This window comes from Mycteria americana, chromosome 6 (assembly GCF_035582795.1).
Source record: "Mycteria americana isolate JAX WOST 10 ecotype Jacksonville Zoo and Gardens chromosome 6, USCA_MyAme_1.0, whole genome shotgun sequence".
NCBI lineage: Eukaryota > Metazoa > Chordata > Aves > Ciconiiformes > Ciconiidae > Mycteria > Mycteria americana.
In genome coordinates this window covers 56,922,927-56,946,811 of record NC_134370.1, presented here as the reverse complement: position 1 = coordinate 56,946,811, position 23,885 = coordinate 56,922,927, and the positions used below count along the sequence as shown (strand labels likewise).

The 23,885-nt window shown below is 40.1% G+C and overlaps 1 protein-coding gene across 8 annotated transcripts in view; it reads right to left on the bottom strand.

Moving 5' to 3' along the window:
- The window catches only part of MYO5A (myosin VA), a 103,152-nt gene that overhangs the window by 53,587 nt on the left and 25,680 nt on the right, over positions 1–23,885 (bottom strand). For all 8 annotated transcript variants that reach the window (XM_075506016.1, XM_075506018.1, XM_075506021.1 and 5 more), the window contains exons 4-7: positions 21,742–21,886; positions 5,821–5,977; positions 1,496–1,639; positions 176–257 (exon numbers count right to left, since the gene is read on the bottom strand). In XM_075506016.1, the coding sequence (XP_075362131.1) occupies positions 176–257; positions 1,496–1,639; positions 5,821–5,977; positions 21,742–21,886 (528 nt within the window). The remainder of the gene's footprint in view (positions 1–175; positions 258–1,495; positions 1,640–5,820; positions 5,978–21,741; positions 21,887–23,885) is intronic.

Here is a 23,885-nt window from a genome sequence, read left to right as displayed (position 1 = left end):
ACCACAAAGCCTGAGATCTGCCATTTTAGTTTTTTCAATATATTTTAGTATTTGAAGGTTTAAAAGTTTAGAATTTAAAAGCCAGCAATCCTTCTTTTGGTTCTATGGCTCAAAAAGCTCAGAGATGCTGCTTCGTACCTACAATTACACAACACAATGAATGTGAATTTCATACCTAATCGTAGAGTTTTAAATTCAGGTAATGCTGCAGAGGCACAAAGTTGGTAAAAGATGTGGTAATTTCTCTCCTCTTCTGCCTTTAACAAGAAAGGAATTTATTATTTTTCACAAGTTAACAAGTGCCAGAAACATCCATGAGTAGAAAAGAATGACTATGTTTAATGCTTTCTCTAGCATTACAATAAGAGCATAGAAGCCACATGGAAAAAGGAAAGATAAATCAGCATCTATCATTTCCTTCTTGATTAATTTAATCCATTTTCAACAGCAAGAAGCATGCAGACATTTTCATTTCAAAAAAATGTATGATTTCACTTTTCAGAACTGTGGATTACTATTAAATACAGATCAGGATTCTATGGATGGGTGAAATGATCGTACTTAAAAGCTTTTCATTTTCCAAAAATAACTAATACCATTTGCCTCAGCATTTATAGTAAGCTGGTGAAGGGAGTATCTTTCTTGCCAAGGCAAAGCTGGTATTTTAAAATGAAAGACAGACACAGCTCAGAAGGTTATGACTCATGACCAACACCACAATTCTGAACTTAAGTGCTCTAAATTTCATAACTTCAAAACAAAAAGAAAAAAAAAAGAAAAAAAAAAGAAAAAGACTCTCTTCCAGCTAAACCATGTGCAAAAAGTCTCCAATATTTTTAAAATATACAACAGCACTTCATGTAACACCCCTACACAATGCAAACTGTAATTATTTGTTTTATACCTTTATACAGCCAGTCAAGGATAAGTCCATTTTTACTGAGCTCTAGACTATAAGGTAGGCAAAGATGGAGAGGAAGTGTGGGAGACAAAAAGGTTGTGGATCGGTTCAAGTATGAAATACCAAAAAGAGAGTTCAAGAAAGATGAAATTACATATTCTCATCTACCTAAATAATGGCAATTAAGACTCATTCGTAATTATTGTGATAGCAGTGGGTTTTAACAAGAGATTGAAAGTGAGCTAAGATGGCAGCTTTACAAACCACAACAGAGCACGAGTGGTTTCTGCTAGGTTTTGAAGCCCTATTCTATAATACTATGGTAAGCACAAACTCATCTCTAGTAGTGCTCTGAAAGTATTTCATGTTTAAATACACAACCTTTTTCATACACATTTCACAACTACAAATAGTTCACATAATGAAGGGCTGACTTGGTTTTCCTTTTCCCCCTCCTCCCCCCGTGTGCTATATTACAAATACACTATTACAGCTACCTCTTAGGAGCTGTAACTAATATCAGCAAGCAATAGCTTTTGGGGTTTTTTAGCATAGTCACACAAATATGTAATAAGAAGATTGCATCAGTATTACCTGAAATACCACTCTTGATTTTTCCAAGAGGTAAGTTCTCATGTTAGCACCAATGATTCGATACCTCTTATCAAAACCAATTTCAATGTATTTCCCAAAGCGACTGCTGTTGTCATTCCTCGTAGTTTTGGCATTTCCAATAGACTGAAAAAAGGGAATATTGTAAAGGTTAAACAGCTTTTACAAATTATCAAATCTATTTAATCATCTACATGGCTCATAAACACTTAAGAACATTAATTTTATCCTGGTTTCAAAATAATCAAGAATTTAATAAAGAACAATCTCTGCCTGGTCAGCAAGTTACATCAAAATATGGTTATTCCATTAACGCAAGATCAGGAGCTGATCTTCCTAGCAATGATTTCACTTCCACATAGACTAATTTTCCAGCTAAAAATCCTTTACTGCTCTCCAAAGTCTTTTAAAAGGAATTAAAGAGTCTAACAGAATGCTCACATACACCCAGATTTCTTCTAAGGACTTAATAAAACTATAACAATTATTTCACACTGTATATATTCATATATAGACGTGTACAGACATATGTATAGTATTTGCAGCCTCTGTAAGTCTACCTATCATAAACCCACAGCCCAGCAAATAGCCCCTATGTCTGGCTATTTTTTGTTCATTATTATTATTATTACTCTATAATCAACCACATTTCCAAACTACTTCTGCAAACATATCATTATAAAATATTTATTGTGTGCCTAAATATAACCTAAAAATTAACATGTACGGACTCATGTCATTTGCCTAAAACTGAATCCCTTCCATAGCAGCTTGGTTACTGGCTCAGAGACAGTCTTCAATGCTGTCCTACGTGCCTAACTTTCTTAGATTAATTCAATACAGCTTCATACGCAATAAACAATATTTAATGTATTTCCTCTATAATACATGATTTTGGGATGCCCAGGGCAAATGATGACTGTGGTTCCTAAATGGCCTTGGTGCACCTCTGTCTTACCTCATCAGTGTTGGGATTCACCCCACAACAGGTACCAGCTGGATATATCAGAATTCAACGCATGCAAATCACAACATGCTGAACTTGAAAGAAAAGCATTTTCTCTTCTCAGTGAGATCAAGTTTTAGACACCATATAGCAATTCACCTCCCAAAAAAACCCTAAAGATATCTCTGTATCAAGAGGAATGGTATTTGGAGCAATTCAGATACAGCACACTGCCTTTCATCATATGCCACTGTGTGTATATTATCAAGTACCTAACTCTGAAGTGCACCATAACTAAAGAACACAGAGTTGTACCTACATCCTAGTTTCCTAGTTCACATAGCCATCCATAGGAACGCTGTACCGAAATAAAACTTGGGAAAAACAAATGAGAGCAAATAGCAATGCTGAGTATCAGTATTCCAAATGTGTAAACAAAAGGCCAGTGAATCCGTCAGGGCTAGCCGGGTACAGCACGGGAAGCAGGGATTAGACATTCAGAGACCCCATTACAGCACGAGCGGCACGCACGCCTGACTGAGCAGATGTCAAAGCGGGTATCGGATGAACAGTTGCTATAAAGGATGTAAGAACAAATTGCATCTCTGCAGTTCTAAGAAATACTGAATTCATTCAAACTGAATATACTCAAACTGCATTTCTTGTGTTTTAAAATTATTGCTACTGTGATATATCTTGGTGGTGGTGGTAGCAATGTAATATTACAATATTTTCAGAAACCAATTATTACTTTGAAAGGTATTACTTATATAAAAAACAGTTAAGAAAGTCTTTGGTATTATAAGATTGCTTACCAGAGTACACACTAAGCTGTACAATTCGCATAGCTATACAGGGTAACAAAGAATGAGAGGCAGGAACTTTCATATAAAGATGTGTTTTAAGACTTGACAATTTCTACATTTGCAATAGGAAAACTGTACACAGTTATTGACTACAAAACTAATTATTTAAAAAGTTGCTAGAAATGTATAGTGTTCACTTGATATTACAGAGTATTTAGTAGGCAAAGGTGATGTGAAATTCTGACACTAATTATGGTAGCTCATAAAATGCTGATGTTTAGGTTGTCCAAATAGATATTAAAAAATAAAATTACCTTCTGCTCCTAAGAGTTTACTATCAACTTAGCAAATGAGGAGTTTCCCGTTTCTAAAATGAATTACTCGTTTTCTTCCTAATCTACACAGGTTAATTTATGTTTCTGCTGATTTATCAACTAAAGAGTTCGAAACATTAATTTTGCTATCCTAGAGTCTGTCTCAACAGCAGATTTCACAACACTCACTCTAAAGCTTATTTAAAGTTCAAGTGTTTGAAGTTAAAAGGATAACTTTCTTCCAATTATAAAAATGTTTAAAGTAATTGACATTTTAGATATAACCAGGTTCATGAAATTGTTGTTATCCCTAGAAAATAAAAATAAAGCACCACCATTGTTTTTTAGTGGATTAAAAAAGGTATGGATGGAAAGTTCATTTCTAGTCCTCAATTTAAATTTCCTTGCTTTGGAAATTAAAACTGACAATTAGTGGTGAGCTGATGGCCACTGATTGGGAGGTGGGGTCCAAGGAGCAAGAGAGGAGGATGTTTGGTTTAGGCTTTGAGACCAAACAAAAGAAGTGGTGCAGGGAAACCTGCAGACAGTTTGTATTTCACCCAGCAAACAAATAGCAAACTGCAGACCCATCCTGCAGAGTCTCTTACCGTAGCTGTCACTTAGCAGACAGGTGAGGACGTGGCCACCTGCCTGGCCCTGGTACCACCTCCGTGGCATGCAGGGGAAGGCAGAAGGGGCGTTCAGCACTCCTGGTCCTGTTAGCCACGCACCGAATCTCAACGTGGCCAACGATGGTACGACACTTATTGCGAACATTGGAGCAGTGAAAGGAGTACTCTGGGATTAGCTCACACCTCCAAAAATGCCATCACTCCCCAGGGCCCAGGCTGCTCCCGCTGGGGTAGGTGCAGCTCAAGACAGGGCTCAGCTCCCCTGGCTTCCTCCCATTGCTGGACATTTGGATCCCACAACAGCAGAGCCCACTGCTCATCGTGGCACAGCTTGTTTTATCCCACAAAACAGTTTCAAAACACCACACAGCACCGCAAACCAGGCACAATTACCTTGTGACAGAACACACACAACTGTGATGGGGCAGCTATAGTTTGAGTATCATGAACTCCTCACGCCAGGAGGAAAGAAGGAATAAAACATAGTTCATTTTTTAAAATACCTGAGAAAGAAAACAATGGCAGCATTTCGCATTTCACATTTCACTGTGTGCGCCCCATTTACTCATGTCTATCCACTAATACTTCACACCATTGCATAGAGATGCTAAACATTTACCAAGGCGTCAGTTGTCCTAAGCATTTTCTTAGGTTGTCCATAGGCACGTGCATGTACGTGCCTATGGACAGTGCTACTTCTCTCAAGGAATTCCCCCAAGACTGTTTCTCTCTGGTGAATCATTTCTTAACATAGTTCCTTAACTTCAGGAACTTCAATCTAGACGAAAGCAAAGACACGAAAAACAATTCAGATGAGCCTAAGAAATGTTTTCTGCTTGGCCACGACATCAGAATTACAGCATCTCCTGCGCTTCCTGGAGAACAGAGATCCTGAAGCAGGAGGAGGGAACTGTACATGTTATCTCACAGCCTATTGCCAGCACCTACCAATGGCTTTGGGACTTGATCACAGCTAGTTACACAAATTTCCAGAACTGAAACATTAGTCTGAGCTAATTATAGCAAAATTACATCTTCTGTCGTGTTTTTCCCCTCTGAAAGAAACTGTGTGCATCTCATGCAAACTTTGCTTTCTCAGTCTATCTTCCCTAATCATATTTCCTAAAACTGAACATTTGCTTTACTCAACAACTCTCTTCACTTCAAAGTATAATCTACCTGCCCTCACTCACTGTGTGATATACACGTTCGGTGGGTAAGACCAGAAGTCTTAATCCTCTTTGAAATTTTACACACAAAAACAGTCTTCTGCACTTGCATTTGGCCAGTGGTCTGGGAACTACCAGTGTTACAAAACTGAATAGATTTAAAGCAGTATTCATATAAGAATTACTTTGTTATGTGAAATACATTATGAAAGATTGAGAGAAGATGGGTGGTAATGTTTCAGTATTGTTAAATACCACACAAAATGATGCCTAAAGCGCCTCCTGGTAAATGGATTAAAAACAAAATTTAAAAATATGTTTATTCCAGGTTCTTTGATCGTTAAAAAAAGTATGGATTGCTCTCTCTATTGAATGCTTATGTTAGCCCCAGAATAATAACTGCAGCTGGAGGGTGGGCGTTAGTGCAGTAGCTCTCTTACCTCCATGATGGGGTTGGAGGCCAAGACTTTCTCCTCAACATTGGCTTCACTGGCAGAGCCACTGACCGTGGCAAAGTACCTCATGGCATACTTAGCAGAGACGGTCTTTCCGGCTCCAGATTCCCCACTGACAATGATTGACTGATTTCGCTCATCTCTGAAACACAAAGACATGTTAATTACCAGCTGTTCTCTCAAGGACACTTACTTTTTGTGTCCCCAACTTGGCAGCAGCCCTTCCACCATAGATGTTAGCAATACAGCAATAATGTCAATGCACGTGGCAGAAAAAAGGCTGTTAGTGACCAAGCTGCCCGAATGGCTGATTGGACCGCCTGCAACCAGGGTGCTCAGTCAGGATTGATGCTGCTGCCACAGTCCAGCCAGCCAGCAGAGCTGCTCTAGAGAACCTAAAGTACCTGCTACCGCTATTCACTACGTGCTTCTGCAGCTACTTCTATCCAGAATCTCTGGTAAAGTGCTCCACTAAATTATCAGTGCTCATTAGTAAAGATCATTAACGCCATCTTACAGATAGAGAAATCAACAGCAGACTCAGCAACAGAAACCTTTCATCCTTCTGATCTAATCACCAGCTTTTCCCAGAATCGTTCTGAATCTGAAAAATTCAAGCAGGGCTGTTCAGGACACAAATAGCAACTCTGGAGCGAAGATGATCCCTTTGTTGTGAAGTAATTTCTTCTCACTTAAAAAAAAATAATCTCAATTTGCTACTAAAACAATTTTCTCTCATCTCAAAGAGGGCTCTATCCATAAACCCCAACTGTATGACTAATAAATACACTACAAAATAACAAGGATAGAAATTAGCATTTATATAGCCCGAATCTTTTAAAAAAAAGACCATACATGCTTTATACAGTATTTTATATTTCCAAAGAAAAAGAAGTTAAAATGAATGATATTTCAAAATACTCCTATGAGCTGGGTGACCTTAACTCTATCTTACATACTGGAAAATAGAGAAAAGAAGGAATAAAATTGTACTCCAAAGATTTTCAGAGCTGGGGCTGGAACACAGAAAGCATGACCAAGCCCCCGACCAGGCTGCACTTACAGCACAGTAACTGTGAATGAAATTTCAGGCACGTGCATGTCCAGGCAGTACATATACAGTGTGCACAGCCTCCAAACGCCTGCTGAGGCCACCAGTAAATGCTATGCAGGGGAAGCGAAGAAATATGCACGGAAAAACTATTTGTGGTTTCTGTAAAAAAGCTGCTGATGAAATTATGAAGCTAAATTACAGATCACGTTGTTACTCTCAAGCTGTTACCTATCTTCAAAAATATCCCCAAGCCCCCAGATAAGAGCATGACGCCAGCATCTACTTCGTGTTGCACAAAGACGTAGGCTAAAGGAGCCACTGGTTACGTCACGCATCTCCGGGAGAGCCAAGGTGGGATTCGTTTAACCGAATGAAGGCATCGGCTGAAGCAGGTTTTCCACATTTTGGTAACAGGAAATTACTTTGAATGGCTGGGTGCTGATTTAAATTTAATAGGAAAGCGTTAAGAAGATGAAAGCAACCTAATTTTATGTTCTCAACTTCCATTTAACACACTCGATAGGTGCGAATGACTACAGCACAGTTCACACGTTCACATACACCAAGCTGTCAGTCTCAGTGGGAAAGTTGTGGGAAAGCATAACCGTTCAGCTTGATACCAGGTTGCGTGTAGCCCGGGTTACGTAGACTGAACTGCCAGAGATGCCAGCCTCGGCCACAGGAGAATGAAAACACCCGCCTATGAGACCTTTCCTTACAGTGGCCATCAAGCCTGCTGCGCACGCTCCTGAGGGAGGTCTGTGGTGCCTGGGATGGCTTGCCGTGGCAATGGAGATTTCCAGCTGGGAAAGGAAGAAGAAACACTCTTGCTTCCTCCCCATTTCCCCCTCCCTGACTCCGCTGGCAGTAGACAGACTTGCATGAGGGACAGCCTGTAGCTCTGCACATCAGGAGGCGGCGTGAGTTGTATGGATGCTCACGTTCAAAAAGAGCAGCGGGAGGACATGGGAGAAGTCCAGCCAAAGACCTCCATGGGACAACCAATAACAATCAATTTTCCTCTCACACAGACAGTTCCTGCAGTGAGTCAAAAACAGAGAACAATTTCTTCATAGAACAGGCAGTGCTCTTTCTTTTATTCCTCCACTGCTCTTTCACATAGGAAAAAAACCCAGCCATACCACCATATGAAACTTCTGGTCTGATTTCAGGAGCTGCCTAACACAGGAGATGGGCAACGACATAACGAGCTTTTCAGTTGTAGATCACCAGCTCTGTTTCATGTATTAAATATCATTAAATATACGAAGACTCATGAAGCTCAAGTCCTATGAAATGTATCCTCTGATGATTAAGCTTATTTTAACTTAGTTCCCAACATACAGAAGGCTTTCAGAAAACAAAGTGATGCAACCTCAGTACTACAGACGTCTGACAAAACTGTCAACAAAAACCCAACTCTGTTGTCAAGACAGAAACATCGAAATAAAGGTGTCTCATTCTGTCACATCTCTGAAGGACAGGTGTGTGAGCGTGGAAAGCGCACACCGGTTTTGCAGTCCCTAGTCCCTCCTCGGGAGCTCAGGAGTGGTAGGAAACACTAGGCTCTTCAGAGCGCTGCAGAGGAGGGAGCTCCATGTTTTCAAAGACAGTCATGAAAAAATGAGATTGAAATAATTTCTCCTTGAGAATACTGTTGCTAATTAGCCTAGAGTTTCTTTCCCCCACGTCATAAGATACGAAGACGTACTCTTCTCCTTAGCACTCATTCATGTGCTCAGTAATAAGGGATCCATTATTATATTACTGTGTAAGTACATATACACATACACTTTTCATAAATTCGCCTAGAGAAGATACGGCTAGCTCTGTGCAAGCCGAAAATGTTGCTGCCATCTCTTCTGCAAAGAATAGTTGTGTTTGCAGCAGCTACGACAATCACGAGAAACAAAGGGCTCGCTCATTGCCTGCAGCGGAGTCCCTCGCATCGCCCTGCCAGCGCTCCATCCACCCTCAGAGCCACTCTTGTCTTCAGAAGTACATTAGTCCATTGTTTCGCTTTAACACACTGGAGTGACCATCCTCTAGCATATTATTCTTTCTGCTTTTTGGCAGAGACAAAGGAAAACACAACAAAACAGCCAAGATCACACTCGACATTCGAAGAAGGAGAAAGGACAGCGTAACACAACACCCCCAACGCAACAGCAGCAGGGGATGCGCTGTTACTGCCGCGACCCCAGGGAAGACTTGGCATGTGGATGTCCTACCACAGGCAGCAAGATACTCAGTCTTTCAAGAAGGAGGGTAGGGAAGTCCTGCCAGGCAGCTGTGTCAGCTCGGCAGAGGGCTCTTTCATGTCATTAAACTTTAAAGAAACAAAATGCCACATTACAAAGAAAATAACAAGTAAAATAGAATCAAAATACATGGGATAGTGCATGAAATGCGGTGAGAATTATTTTTAATGGTTCGGTATAAGCAATGGTCAGTCTAAAATATAACCTCTGCTTATGCCAAATGGAATTTTCACAATCAGGCTTCATTAAAAACAAAACAAAACAACAAAAAACCAAAACAAAGGAAAAAATCCCCAGAAAGCACAAGTAACAACACCCTGAGTTCCTTCTCAGGTATAAATAACACTTCTGGAGTTATTTTTAGCTAAATCATTAGCCCCCAACCTTTGACCTGACATTTTGAGCACTTAACATGTCACCAGTCAGGAAAAAGGCCATACTTAAAACTTCCAGCCAATGAAACAAGTAAGTAGGGCAACAGCGTTATGTGTGACACCACTTTGCAGCCTGATGCCACAATCCATTATCTACGCAACACTCCTTCATCTTCTTGGAGCTGTTTCTCTGAATAAAGCACATAATTAGATGATTTAAAAATTAAGATTACTTCTGAACGGAGGGAAGATTTTAATTATGCTTTTACAAAGAGAAATGAGGCAAAGCAAGCTGGGAGACAAGAAGGTGGAGGAGTCCTCTTTCACCCAAAGGTGGGTAACGATCACATCCTAGGATACAGAAATACATTACAGTGATATAATACTAAGCCAAATTATCTTGAAAAGAGGTGTTTAACCCCAGCAGCCTGAAACAGATTGAGTGGGAGCAGTTTACCATTCACGGAAACACAAAGTATTACGTTCGGACATCGGTCAGCATCACATTCCGCTTTCGCCATTTCTGAACAGTGCAGAAGAATAAAGGAATGACGATGAGAATAAATGAAGGATGATAGGCCCAAACATTTCACAAGCTGAAATGTGAAATGACAGGCTGACATTGCTTGCAGTAGCAGGGGACTTGATTCAGAAATCTTCCATATCCATTCTCTCAGGCCTATACTTTAAGAGTCATATGAGGGTAACAGCTATTTCTTGTCAAATAAAAGAACCGTAACACACTATGGAATAAGTAACTGACCATTTAAAATAGTGTTCTCTATCACAAAAATAATGCTGATGTCTAATTTTGAAAGGTAATATTCAGATGCTGTATCCAAGCCATATACAACTCCACTCCTTTTGACAAGCAATGGCCATAGAATGAGCAATAAATGTCACTAATTTTTCGTATCATAATTCTGGTAAAGGATGGAAACAGATTTGTGCATAGGCTGGTAAATTTTAAAGACAATTTTGCTTTACCTACAAAATTCTGTCGACAGGCAATATGTTTATGAGGAAATTCACTGTCAGAGTGCCAAAACAGAAGAGATGTAGACTTACCCAACTCCTGGAAGCTTGAGATTACAACCTACATTCCAGGAGGGGGGTTTTTTATGCTTTGAAAAACCATTGCAAAATTCAACACTGAAGATAGTTTCTGCTCAACGGAGGTTCAGCACTGGGGAAAAAAAGAGTGCTACAAGCTGACTTGAGATACCTTACACGCAGAAAAGGGTTTTGCAGAATACGAATGAAATGACAATCCACAAGAAACCAGAAAGTGGTTTAAAAAAAAAAAAAATCTTGTTTCCAAGATGTGAAAAAAAACCTTTGTTGAGGATGTGCATATATCTTAATGCAATATTTTTAATAGCATTGACTACTACTAACTTTAAATTCTGTATTTCATAGAAATCTAAGTGAGATGCTTTCAGAAGGGCTCAGAGTGGAGGAAACGCTACTCCCATGAGGTCCCAGCTGTCAGCTTCAGTGGAAGCAAGAGCAAGACTGTCACTGGGCACCTCCAATGTGTACAGTGCTGCAACAACACTGACTAATCATCGATAGCTGTCATTATCTAAGGTAGCTTTTAATGATTTCAGTTGACCAATGGAAAAATTGAGGCAACAAAGAAAAAACAGTGCAAGAAATGAAACATTAAAGTTACTAACATCAGAGTTGTCAATTTTCAAACAATTTTGATTCCTTCAGATCACTACACCCACTGAAGCTGGTTCCCTCAAAAACCAAGACAGTTTACTGCATCACAGCCGTTATTTCCATAGCAAACTGTCCAAACTGATCAGGATAATCAAGACATATAGACTGAAAAATCCCAACAGATATCTTTGTTTACCTTCTTCCTCTATACCAATAGAAAATCCCTCTCTGAAGCAGGAACACTAAACCAGTTAAAAACCTACCCATCAATAAGCATTTCAGAGGGGATTAAAGAAGCCCAGAGCTATTCAATTTAATCATCAAAGCACGACATTGTTTTTGTGGTTTTTTTGCTTCCTATGACTGATGCATCGGATGTATCACTTGATCTTGTCTTTCAGACTCATGACTCCACATCAAACAATGTCAAATAGATGTATATAAGCACACACACCACAAAACATCAGCCTCAGAAAACAAACAAAAGGAATACAGAATTATTGACATCAGCCTCAATATTCCTATCAATCCATCCATACCCAAGCCACCAGCATCTCTACCTGGCAAAAGTGCATCATTAACAGCTGATTTTAAAAGATTCTGATATGGACTTGGAAATGCTTGCCTGTGATGAACCACTTCAAAGTTGAGTTGTCTCAATGCCATATAACATAGATGAGATTGGCAGAAAAGATCAGAGTGAGATACCCTTAATATAAAATGAAGAGACCAAATAACAGGGCAATTTGATGAGACGAACATTAGTACTTACTTCGCCTTTGATCCTAAATCATCTACGCTCATTAACCTTGAGGACACTGCCAAGATGCTGATGTTTTTAAGGAAGCTTCTTGTCAGGGTAGTTTAAAGGCCACCACCTTCAGGACATCTTCTCCCCTCACTGCTCCAGTGCTAAGAGGTTTAAATAAATCTACTGCCTTTTTTTTTGTGGAGTTGCTACTGCTTTCTTTTTTTCTTTTGGAATAACAGGTTTCAGTTATGGCTAAGGGCACCAACCCCATGGCATACAAGAGTTTCATTTTTTACTTAAATCAAAACAGCACAAACTGCTGCTAAAGGCCTGACCCTGCGATCTTCAAATATTGAAATCTCCTACTGCTTCAATGCAAGAACAAGAACACAATAAATAGCTTTTATTTAATCTAGCAGTAACAGTCTGGTCTGCTTTATCTCACTGCTGTTCCGTGGTAAGAAGGTAGACTTGTAAGCCTGAAATTGCTTTACATTTTCAAAACAGTGAATTTTGAATGATCAAAGAACCTGACACAAAGTAAAAGGGAAGGAACCTGTGACTCAGGGAACATTTGGGATAGATCCTGTTCTCAGCGTACACACATAATTAAATTACCATTAACATCAATGTGTGTTGTGCCCATCAAAGACAGAAAAGGAACTTAGTGATATGCCATCCTACAGCTGAATTACAGCAGCAGGAAAACCAACCCAAGAAAATAACTTAAAAACTAATGACGTTGCTGAAAGGTCAGATAGGATTCATTTTGAAATGCTGGCATGTTTGAAATCTTGCTGTGTTTCCATTAGCCACAGCTACTCTGAGAGCCATAGGGTTAACCAGGGACCAACACAAACCTAGTTTAAGCTAAGTGACATGTTTTACACCCTACACTATACAGCAGATTTCCAAACTGTGCAAGGATACACGTACATACATGCAGCTGACATGATGAAGTGTCTCCAGCAATGCAAACATAACTCTGACCTAAGTAAGCATCCTATTTTTTGCAGTCAATCTCTCAGCATCCCCACTGCATATTTGTGACAGCATATGACCGAAATAACCTGCAGTATCTACAGTCAGAACATTCACACATCGTTGTACCTGAGAGCATGACTAAACAAATCTGTTTAATAAAGATCAGTTTCCCCTCATGAGGCAGCTATAACAAAAACAAGAGCACAGAAAATTTTACCAAATAACTTCCTCATTGATAAGATGAAATAAAAGAAGTTTACACAATGCACTGAAAATAAAAGCAGTGTGGAAGTGCTAAATGCCGTAACTACTTTTATCAATGTTCCCAAATAACTTAGAAGTATTGATGTTCTAGGAATAGAGAAATATATCTAATATTCCACCCATTCCAAACAGCTTATTCAGTCTTGGAATAATTACTCACAGAAAAGATTTTAAACTCCTTTCTTGTGAAATCCATCAGCTTTCATCAGGTATCAATATAAAGTTAAGAGTTCTCTAGTATCAAATGCTTTGTGAGCTTCACAGAAAGCAGGTTCATTAACTTATTAAGAAATTTAGGAAGGCACTTCCCAGCCGCAGGCGGCCAGCCCCAGCAGGCTAAAGGGAGCACTGCCTTCAAGGGACTGGGCATCTTCCAATGTAGGAAAGAGGATGCATAGCAGATGAATGCAGGGAAAAGAATAAAGCAACAGAAGGACAAATCCGTGGTATAAGATGAAACGATAAGGTTTTGCACACCTCATCTGAAGGCTCACTAAATAGGTCTGACTTCAATAAATGTTGAAATAAATAGTGTTTCCTAAAAATACCAGTGATTGTAAACTTGAAACCAAAATACATCAGTATTTTTTTTCCTAGAACACTCTCCTTTTTTCAGCACAAAATGTGGTTTGGGAGAGATACGAGGATTTTTTTTGCAGAGCTCACCAGCCTGTGCTCTCCCCAACACCTGCCCTTCCCAGTCCCCCATCGGGGTAGGTCCCAGGTTCACCCTTTGGGCAATCGTGCTCCACTTTTGTGTGATGCTTCCATTGTTACAGTTATTTGCTTTTCTAAAAGACCAAAACTGCTTTTTACATGTACCCTAAAATGAAAGGCAGCGGTAAAACCCACTAGCCCTGGAAGGTTTAATATGAGTCACTGCAATATATTTAGCTTCACCTTTGCCTAAGCACGGGTCTTGTGTGGCAGCAAACAAGGCTGTACAGGTTTAGCAGCACTTGTTCAGTGCAAAGGCCTTTGAAATTCAGCCCAGGGTGTGCAGCATCTGTTAGGAGCCATTATAAAAACTGGCAACTCTACAAACCCAGGATCTGCTTTTCAAGTAGAATTAATTTAACTGTTCAATAAATAAATAAATAAGAATTCATTCAGCAGTTTTCTGATGCTCTCGGACCGGTCGAGAACAGCAGCAGCCAGGTCCGGGGGCAGCCTTCCCATGACCTCTCATCGAGGGCAGGAGGCAGCATCTTGCCCTTCGTCAACCTTCTGAACAAACTACTTTAATCACAAAGTTCTTTGCAGCCCTAAATAAGTTCTGTTATCCCCTGTTTCTAGATTTGGCTCTTGGCCTCCTTAGCATGGGAAAGCACCCCCGTTTTGTCCTCTTACTTTCCGACTGCTTCCAATAGCCCGCATAATGCAAGTACGTCTTTCCATTCTCTTCACGTAGCTGCTGAGCCCCTCTCCCTTCCTCTGGAGAAGTCTCCCCTTCAACCAGGCAGCACCGATAAATGCCACCCCAGCGCTCTACCTTCACCTGTGCTGCAGGAAACCCTCTTCCCTCATTTTTAAAGTTTCCTCCTTGCAGTGCTCCTTTGCACAGCGGGCACAGCCCCTCCTTCCCCACAGAGCCACGTCATCCCGACGTTCCCAGTGCCAAAGCCTCCAAATTCACTTGTATTGGCACATCCCAAAAGGTGCGGCCTGACACAGATAATTATTTTTTCCACCCTCAAAGGGCTGTTGTGTGGATTAACAAGGTAACTTTCGTAAAACGCCCGGAATGTGCAAAGTGCTATGTAAGCGCTAAGGATTATTATTAGAGACTAAAGTGCTTTGAACCATTCTGTGGCGATGTGATGGGGGGTGGGGGAAGACAAGAAAAAGTGAGTTCCTGGTGCTATGCCCCAGGAGCAAGCGTCACTTCTTGCACAGAACAGCAGCCCCATTTCTTGGTCTGTTCCACCAGCACACCCTGTACCCATCGGTTTATTTTGACTATCTGGATCTAACATGCTCTGACCTGACAGATCCCACTCTTCACAGATGCCACGCATTAACAATTCAGAGGCACATTCAGCTGCACCTTGAGTCACAACAATTGCTCCCGACTAAGCAGTACATTAATTCTTTGTAAAGTCATTCATTTTTAATAGGCATGAAACATTAGTCCAACAAACCATGTTCTTTAACCACTTTTCTAAATATATTTCCAGTTTAACTGGCTTTTTAAACCTAACAGCATTTCTCACTGACATCTGCTTTAGCCGCTAGAGAAAAGAGGACGTTCTGAGCACAGGACCAGGGGCTGGAAGCTCAGTGCCTGGGACCAGCTCTGGGCTGATCCAGGCACGGCCACAGCACGCCATCTCTGCCTTACTTGTCTTCTATACAAGCACAAATTGATATACCAGTATCAGAGGAGACAGACTTTGGTGAATGCTTGTAAAGTGCCTGGAAAACACGAAGCCTGCCGTGAAAGCAAACGTTATTATGCAATATATGTTACCTGGCACAGAGACCCCTTAACACTGCAGGAAATGAAGGCATGCAAAATATACCATGTTCATTTTTGTACACTAAAAACAAATTAGCCTTGGGAGAATGTTACCAGGAAACCCATTTAACTGCTGCACTATCAATTACATACTCTATTCTCACATATTTTATTGTTAAGCTGGTGTGATCCAAGTCATCAGACACTGGATCAGGATTTTCGATTCAGGGTCTCTATGCCCTGCTTTTGCTGCCTTGGAGAACTCGCCAAAGCTCCCCTTGTCTCTTTCAACTTACCAAATGGAAATAATGATACTGATCTCTTCTGCAGAGGACTTTGAGATCTGCTCATGGAGAGTGCCAAACAAAGGTGAAATATTACTATTATACATAACCTGAATTCTCTTGAGTCTGTTCCACCTGCAAACCCAGCCACTCCAAAACACCTCACGTTCTTAAGCATCTTTTGGTCCTCTTCAACAACAGCTTGGTAAAAACGTTCTGCGATAATCTCAAAACCCACCAATGTACTTTTTTTTTTTAAATTAACAAATTGCACCACTTGCCATTTTAATTGTATCCAGGAAACACAACTCTTGACTGTAAAAATGGCGAAAGGTGAAAAGATAATGAATTCATGGTAACATCTCTCAACACATACAAATGAAGAAAACTGAGGTCAGCACATGCTGCAAAATCATGACAGATTGCACTCCAGAGGAGCACAAAGATGAGCCAGCACTATGCAACTGATTTATCTAGGGATTAGTCAGAGGTCACTCCTGCAATAGTTTAGGAAAGCTCATTGCTTAGCTACCAGCAGGACACCTCACATGAACTCTAGCTTCCAGCCACGACCATACTTAACCCTTTTGTTGCCTAAAAACAGTCACTGCTCAGATGAGTAAGTCCGTGATGTTACGTCAAGTTGATTACCCCATCTGCTGTCTTGTACCCGTAAGATCATATAAAATGTCAGAGCCAAAGTATAAGAGACTATTCCAAAATCATCTGTTCTCAACAGAAAGGACAATTTCCCTTTCCATTCTAATTTTAACAACAGAACCCGAAAAGTACCATCTCTTTTCAAGGTAAGTATCTCATTTAAAAAGTCATATGTCAAAGCTGTAAGTCAAAGGAGGCCCTTGTATGTTTGTACAGTGCCCACCGCAGCAGGCTCTCATTTCATAACTAGATGCAGATCTGTGATGGGTTGTTAATCATCCCCCTCCCGACTTCTGCCAGGGGACAATAGAGTATCCATTTATCAGACACTTGGAAGCAAAGCAGCAGCTGATCAAACGTGCATTTTTATAAGAGGACATCATCTTGGGATGCCTGGGATAACTGGAGACTGTCAGTCAAGGTGCTTTCAAAACACCTACTCAACAACTCACCAAGCTCCTTTTGAACAAAAAGTGATAGAAAAAAATCTTCCTGTAGCTGAGAGCCATCAGACATATGCCAAAAATCTGACAAAACAGAGAGGCAGCCTGCTTATTAAAGGTAATTTAATGAAAAAGATACACACTAACACTGAACAAATCACTATACTTTGTCCAAACAGAAAAAGCAAAACTTTGGAGAATGTCGCTTTCAACACGTTGCTTTCTGTCCTGGTATTCATTGAGTTTTATAGGGATCTCATCAGTATGTAATTCTGTTTGCAGATGTTACTTTCAACTTGCACTTTGCTAGACAACTTTACTAATTGATCAGAAGGAAATCTCCAAGTTAATTTATTAAATTGAAAAGCACTGAACTCTGCTGTATCTGTCATCAACCACAAGTAGAATGGAATAAACCAGACCAACAAAGTGCTGATAAAAACAACATTATCTTAATTACTGCAATATACCCTTACCAGGCAGGCGAAGGGATCCTGTGTAAGAGTGATTTAGAACTTCTTTTCCTAATAGTGTTAGGAAACTGATAATCATAACTCTCATACATTAATGCAATTCTTAACGGTTTCAAGAGTATAATCATCAACATCTCCTCTTATTGCAAACCACACAGTTAAAAACAGAGGGTTCTACTGAATATTACAAAGCAAATGAGCTGCACCTGCTGATGGTTACGATTCCTACTGAAGTTGTAATGCTTTAAAAAAAAAAAAAAAAATCTAACAGTTGCCAACTGATGCTTTGCCTCAATTTTCATATTTACCACAGAGGGGTAACTGTGAGGACTGAACTTCTTTTTTGTTAATAATTTGGAAATGCTGACTTACAAAAGTGGTATGCATTGTAGTTCAAAGGGTTCAACACATGCAAATACCCACATGCTGACATTGTGGTTCATATTTCTGAGACAAAAGTAAGTTCTTCAATAATAATTTATTTCCTTTTAAATCGCTCATCTGCCTTAAACACTGTCCCGAACCTGTATATGTTTGCTCAAATGAAGCAAGCTATCCATGAAGAATACATTGCCTATCTGCGAGAAGAGAGAGACCTCTGAGTGCAGGTCCCAGCCCTTTCCAAAAGCACAGCTTGTTACAGCTGTTCCTACAGAACCACAGCAGCCCGACCGCTGTGCAGGAAAGCCCTGCGGCAGGCGGGAGCCCCTCGGACAGGTCCCCGTCCGCCCCAGCCTGCTCCCTCCCGCTGGGACACGCTCGCGGGCGGATCTCCTCCTGCTCGGACGGAGGAAGAGATCTGCTCTGGAACCCTTACAGCTGCGGTATGGAGGGTCATACAACCCAAACCCATAAAGTTATTGGTAAGTATGAGGCGTACGTAATCCTAAGTCTAACACAATTTAAATGCAGTTGTAAAACTAGTTCATTGCTTATTTTGGGCACAGCAGAGGAAAGGTGTTGGAAATGAAGCTGTCAGTCTGTGCAGAGGAGCTGTAGGAGATGGAGAGAGAAAAGGAAAAAGGCACAGAGATACAGATGGGAAGGGGGGAATAGAAGGGGAGAGCGGGGGGAGGAAAAAAAAAAGAAAAGAAATAATAATCCAAAATGAGATTAGTCTTAAAAGAGCTGTGCACATTCTCCTGTGCTGAAAAAGACAAGAAGCTACTGAGCAAACAGTCACTTATTTGATTGTCAGCTACGGGTAAAGACGAGCCGTTCTCCTTTTCACTAACCCTCCGCTGGCAACTGGCGACAGAACCGCTGTTGAAAGAGGAAATAACGGATGCCCAAACGGGCACACCGCTTCACAGCCCACACATACCACACCACTCGGCTCTCTCTATGCGGAAAATTTCACGTGTGAAGGTATCTTTATGTGCTGCTTTATACTGCAATTAACCCCAAGCAGTCGGTGAATATCACTTTTCGTGCACAAGCCAGACGTGAGCTCCATCCCTGTCATTCCAGCAGTCAACATTTTTGCACTGTATTTTTTCTGAAGGCGCAATGCCAACACTTAGTGTACAATCACTAGCTTGCCTGATTGCTGTCATGGGGCATTTTCTATGGCTGAAGACGACCACGGAGATCATTTAGTTACAACCATGCACGTGGAAAGAGTTTCTGAGCCACAGCAGATGGAGTAATGAAGCTGGCATGAACAAATTATAAATCATTAAATTATAAATTAACAGGAAGACTTAAGGAGTAAATATTTAGAAGAGCTCACTGAAGCCGTATGGATAGGAGCATCATGACCAATTATTCCAGTGATCATTTAAACATGGAGCTAGGAAAGATTAGAAACAACAGAAAAATAAATCTCACCAATTACATGCATAAATGCAGATTAATGCTATATGAGTAGCTACCATATGAATATTCAATGCAATTATTAAAGCATTAATGAAATAGTCACAGACAATCTGATTTTCATTTTTAAATAACCAGCTGCAGAAATGTAAATCTGCACATTTTTTTTCTTTAACTTCATAATTCAGGAGTAAAAGGTGATTTGTTCAGAGTCTAGAAACTATCACTGAAGTTAAAGGGCAGGACAACTGATTAAGGAATTGGAAACAGCATTAGAAAAAGAAATTCAATGAGCAAACCCAGTATGTCCAAATGAAAGAAAAAGTTCTTAAAGACAAACAAGCCAAAAAAAAAAAAAAAGAGAGAGAAAGGAAATAAACATTGGGAAACTAAATAAACAATGAAATCGTTACTTCAGTGTAGAGGAATTTTTTTTTCATTTTCATTGTGTGCTCAGATTTCATTTTGCACCTATGAAAGTACTGTCAGTTATTCATAAAAGAATAACAAATTGTTTCTAACATGTTATAGACACAAAAAGGAATTAATTCATTAATGCAAAAGGATTATTTAAGATCATTTCCATGCTTATATAATTTCTCATCATTTGTTTCAAAAAGGAACTTCTACTGCATCTTATTTGTTGTTATTCAGGACAGCAGAATTGCTGGAGGGCGCAGTGAGAGCTGAAGAGCAGGCAATTAACACAAAAAGCAAAAACCACAGCAGAAATTCCAGCCAAAATCTCAGCCCTCTGAGTCTTCCTCTGACCGCAGAGAATGCAGATGGTGGCAGATAGAAATCTCCACTGCACAGGCTTCAGCTACAAGCACACAGAATACAGGCGATCCAGCAATTTGAAATTTCAACATGGGTAAGAAGTAAGCCCGCTCCAGACAGTGGTTAGAGGCAGCTAGTGGAGAGAGATCCCCCTCCAATCTCTTACTTCCACTTGTTAATATTAAGAACAAAAATTCTGGGACTTTGGATTACATCCATCACTGACATATAACTGCAGGTCACTGCACCGTGCCTCAGACATAAAGTAAGGCTCACAAATTCTTATTTTGTAAGCTTTTAGAAGGACCTGAGTAGCAAGTCTGTTTAAAACAACAGTGATCTACACTGAAATGGGCAACAATGCAGATGCGACTGTCAAAACACACAGTTTTGCCTTTATATTCCCATACCAGATTACATGTCTACTTTCTTAGCAGAAAGGAAGTAAGGCGAATACCTCTGCCATTCAGCAGTGCAGATGTATTTTTGAAAAACTGGCTATTTTGAAATTACCCTAAGTCATGAAATGTTGCACTGTACTGTACTGTTTTCTTTTGAAATTATCTATTAGCTGGGTATCATGAATCACCATATTCACGTACACAGCTGACTAACTTCACAGCATACGGAGCATTTTATTCATTCTAGCTCTCATATGGATTCTTAAAAGAACAGATAGCTAATTTCAAAGATGGACATTTTATCATTTTCAACCTATTCTCCCCTTGCCTCCCACTCCTGCAATAATGGCTTGAGGGCCATCGCAATTAATCCAGAGGTCTGCCACTGTTTTACTTGATTAATTTGGTCATGGGCTGTATTGTCAACAAGGAAAACTGTATCAATAGCTTGCAGCTAACCAGCAAGTATACCAGGGACCCCATCTTCTTAACCAAAGACCACACAGTAGCCCAAAAGATCTTTATTCTAGAAACGAAGTATTTCAAAAGCTCCTCAAATTGGCAGGCTCTTGCGGTGAAGGGGAAGAAGTTTCTAATAACTACTCTCCTTGGGTGACAAGTTCATTTTCATGCAATATTTAAAGAAATTAGGATTTCCTCCGCAGCTGTTACGGTGTCCTTGGAGACACTGTTTTCAGGCACTCTGTGCAATCGTCCCTCTGTTTCCTCTTAATTCTAGTCAACAAGAGCCACAGGCAGATTACATAGCTGGGACTTTATCGACATGACTAGGAGCCTATAATAGCACCCATAAACAGAGGGATTTTTTTTTTCTGTTGTCAGTATCACATATAAATATGAAACAGTTAAGAACCTGGTACTTTTATCTTTAAAAATCCACTGATGATTAAAAAGTATCTCCACATTTTGCTAATCAAATTAAAACAAAATAATCTTATAAAGCACTGGGCTAATTTTAGACCTAAATACTGACAAGATCTGTAGTTATTCCTGTTAACCTGTCAGCGGCCATGATCTCCATGGCATTCATAATGCTTTACTGTTCGCTAACTTAGGCAACTTATCCTCTTGTGAAATGTACTAAAACACTGGACAAAAGACAGATCTTGCAAAATATTTCATGAGCTATAAATTAAAGAGAAGGCCATTGGCCAGAAATTTTAAGTCTTATTTCTTTTAGAAAAACAATGAATTTAAGACTCGTGCTCTACAAACCTGGCCATCTGCTTATATGCTTCTTCAGCCACCGCAAAGATATGTGGATCCATATCCCCCATATTTTGGCCACTGTACGCATTGATGATATCTTCGCCATAGATAGGCAGTTGTTCATAAGGATTTATGGCCACTAAGACGATACCTATGAAGTAAATTAAACAAAAGGAATTATTAATAGTTGTTTCAAAATAAAACAAACCAAAAAAATGGCTTTAACACCAACTATTGTTCTAACCTTACTAAAAATATTAACTAGAGAAGAATAAGGATCTGATATTACTGACTCCAACAGATATTTATTCTGACCACAGCTCTGTGTACAAAAAGTGTCAGAAGAGTTTACTTCTGCCCTGCTTTAGGAAACACATCAGGGACAACTTTTTACTTTTTCTCTCTATCTGCCTTTTCTAAAGCTACCATGCACGTAACAACCAGATTCAGAGTGTGTTGACTTGAAATACAGCCTGCTCAGTGCAGTAAACCAATGAATGTGCTTTGTACTTCCTTGTGTTTTACTGTGAATTACAAATGATAATGTGATCTGTGAATTATAACTACTACACGGCCTCACTGACTGTCAGCTGGGATATGTGAAGGGTGTTAACCCTTCAGCCATTATGCTTTGCCCAGGAATAACATCTTCAGTTTTTGTAACAAGCAACGAAGTAGAGTCATGGTGTAATTTGGATTCCAGGGCATCTCTACCAGTCAGGCAGGACAACCTCCTGCTCAAAGGGATCAAAAATAAATATATGGAGACATATTTCCTAGGGCTGATACACAGCGGTACACAGTCATGTCAGGAAATTAAGTAATTACAACTCTAGAAGGCACCATAAAGCCTCATGTTATACATCTGTGTGTATAACTACTTACACTTTCCCTTTTCTAGTTTTTCCATCCCAATTAAACTCGTATCTGCCCTTTTTAATACCACTCATTACTACAGCATTTCTAAACTCATGCCATCCTTTTACTCTCCCTGCACAGGAAAACTTAGCCTTACTCTGTACATCTCCCCTAGCCACAAAGTGAGATCTCAAATGCTTTTGGTATGATTCTCTTTTTCGTGAGAAACGAGGATTGCTCTGCACACAGGGATGATTTGACAAAGATTACTTATACCTTTCTCTCCTGCAGCATTTACAACGGGTAGGGAACACTTATTTGCTCTGTGCAGGGGTGAAAACACTGATCACTGCCAGATGAGACCCAGCCGTGTCAGGCAAACTGTGCTCTCTTGGCATGGCAATTCCTCCTCACCTTGACAATGTGATAAGGGGGGAGGAAAAGAAACTCTAATTTTAACTGTGGCCATTTAAAAAATATAATTTCTTCTTACATATGTATTTTGGTGCCTAAAAGTGACAATGCAGGTGCAGATGGCTGCATAGTGACTACAGCAAGCATGCCGCGCTCCTTGGACAAACCATCCCTGAAGAACCTGCACCAGAAGCATTTCCATAGCACTCAACTTGCTTCTAAATTTACTCAGAAATTCACATGCACACACACAGAGTTCTCAGTGCAGATCCCAGCCCTCTGCTCCACGCAGATTACAACGTTGTGGTGTCTGTCTAAGAAATTTTCCATGGAAAAGCTGGGAGAAGAGAAGTGAAAGCATCCATAGCCTGGCACTGCTGCTGGGAGCATCATCCCATTTTTAAATCCTGTCATGCATTTACAGATCAAGCACAAAGCACAGCAAAAACATTCAACAACAACAGAATATATTTCACGAAGAGATCTGAGAGACCTCGATCTATTTCTTCGAATATATGGCAAGTTTTATGGCCAGACACGCCCATGTGAGTAGAGTCAGTGTTTTTCCATCAGCCATGACTTCACTGAAATGACTCAGGAGCTCGAGTGAAAAGTCTCTATAAAAATTTATGCCAAGTTCTAACGCTGTAGTGATGAGCCAAAAAATAAAAGGGGGGTTAGGGAGGGGAAGGGACCTCAGTACTAGCAGACTCGAGGAATATTTTCGGTGTCGGTTTTTAACATCTGCCCTTCGTAACTGTGAAAAAGTTAAGTAAGGCCGCGCCACCAAGCCGAGCCTCCCAGGCTTGCAAGTCTCATCAAAGAGACATTAAAAAAAGCTTCAGACAATTCCCTCCTGCTTTTGGCTACGTTGGCAA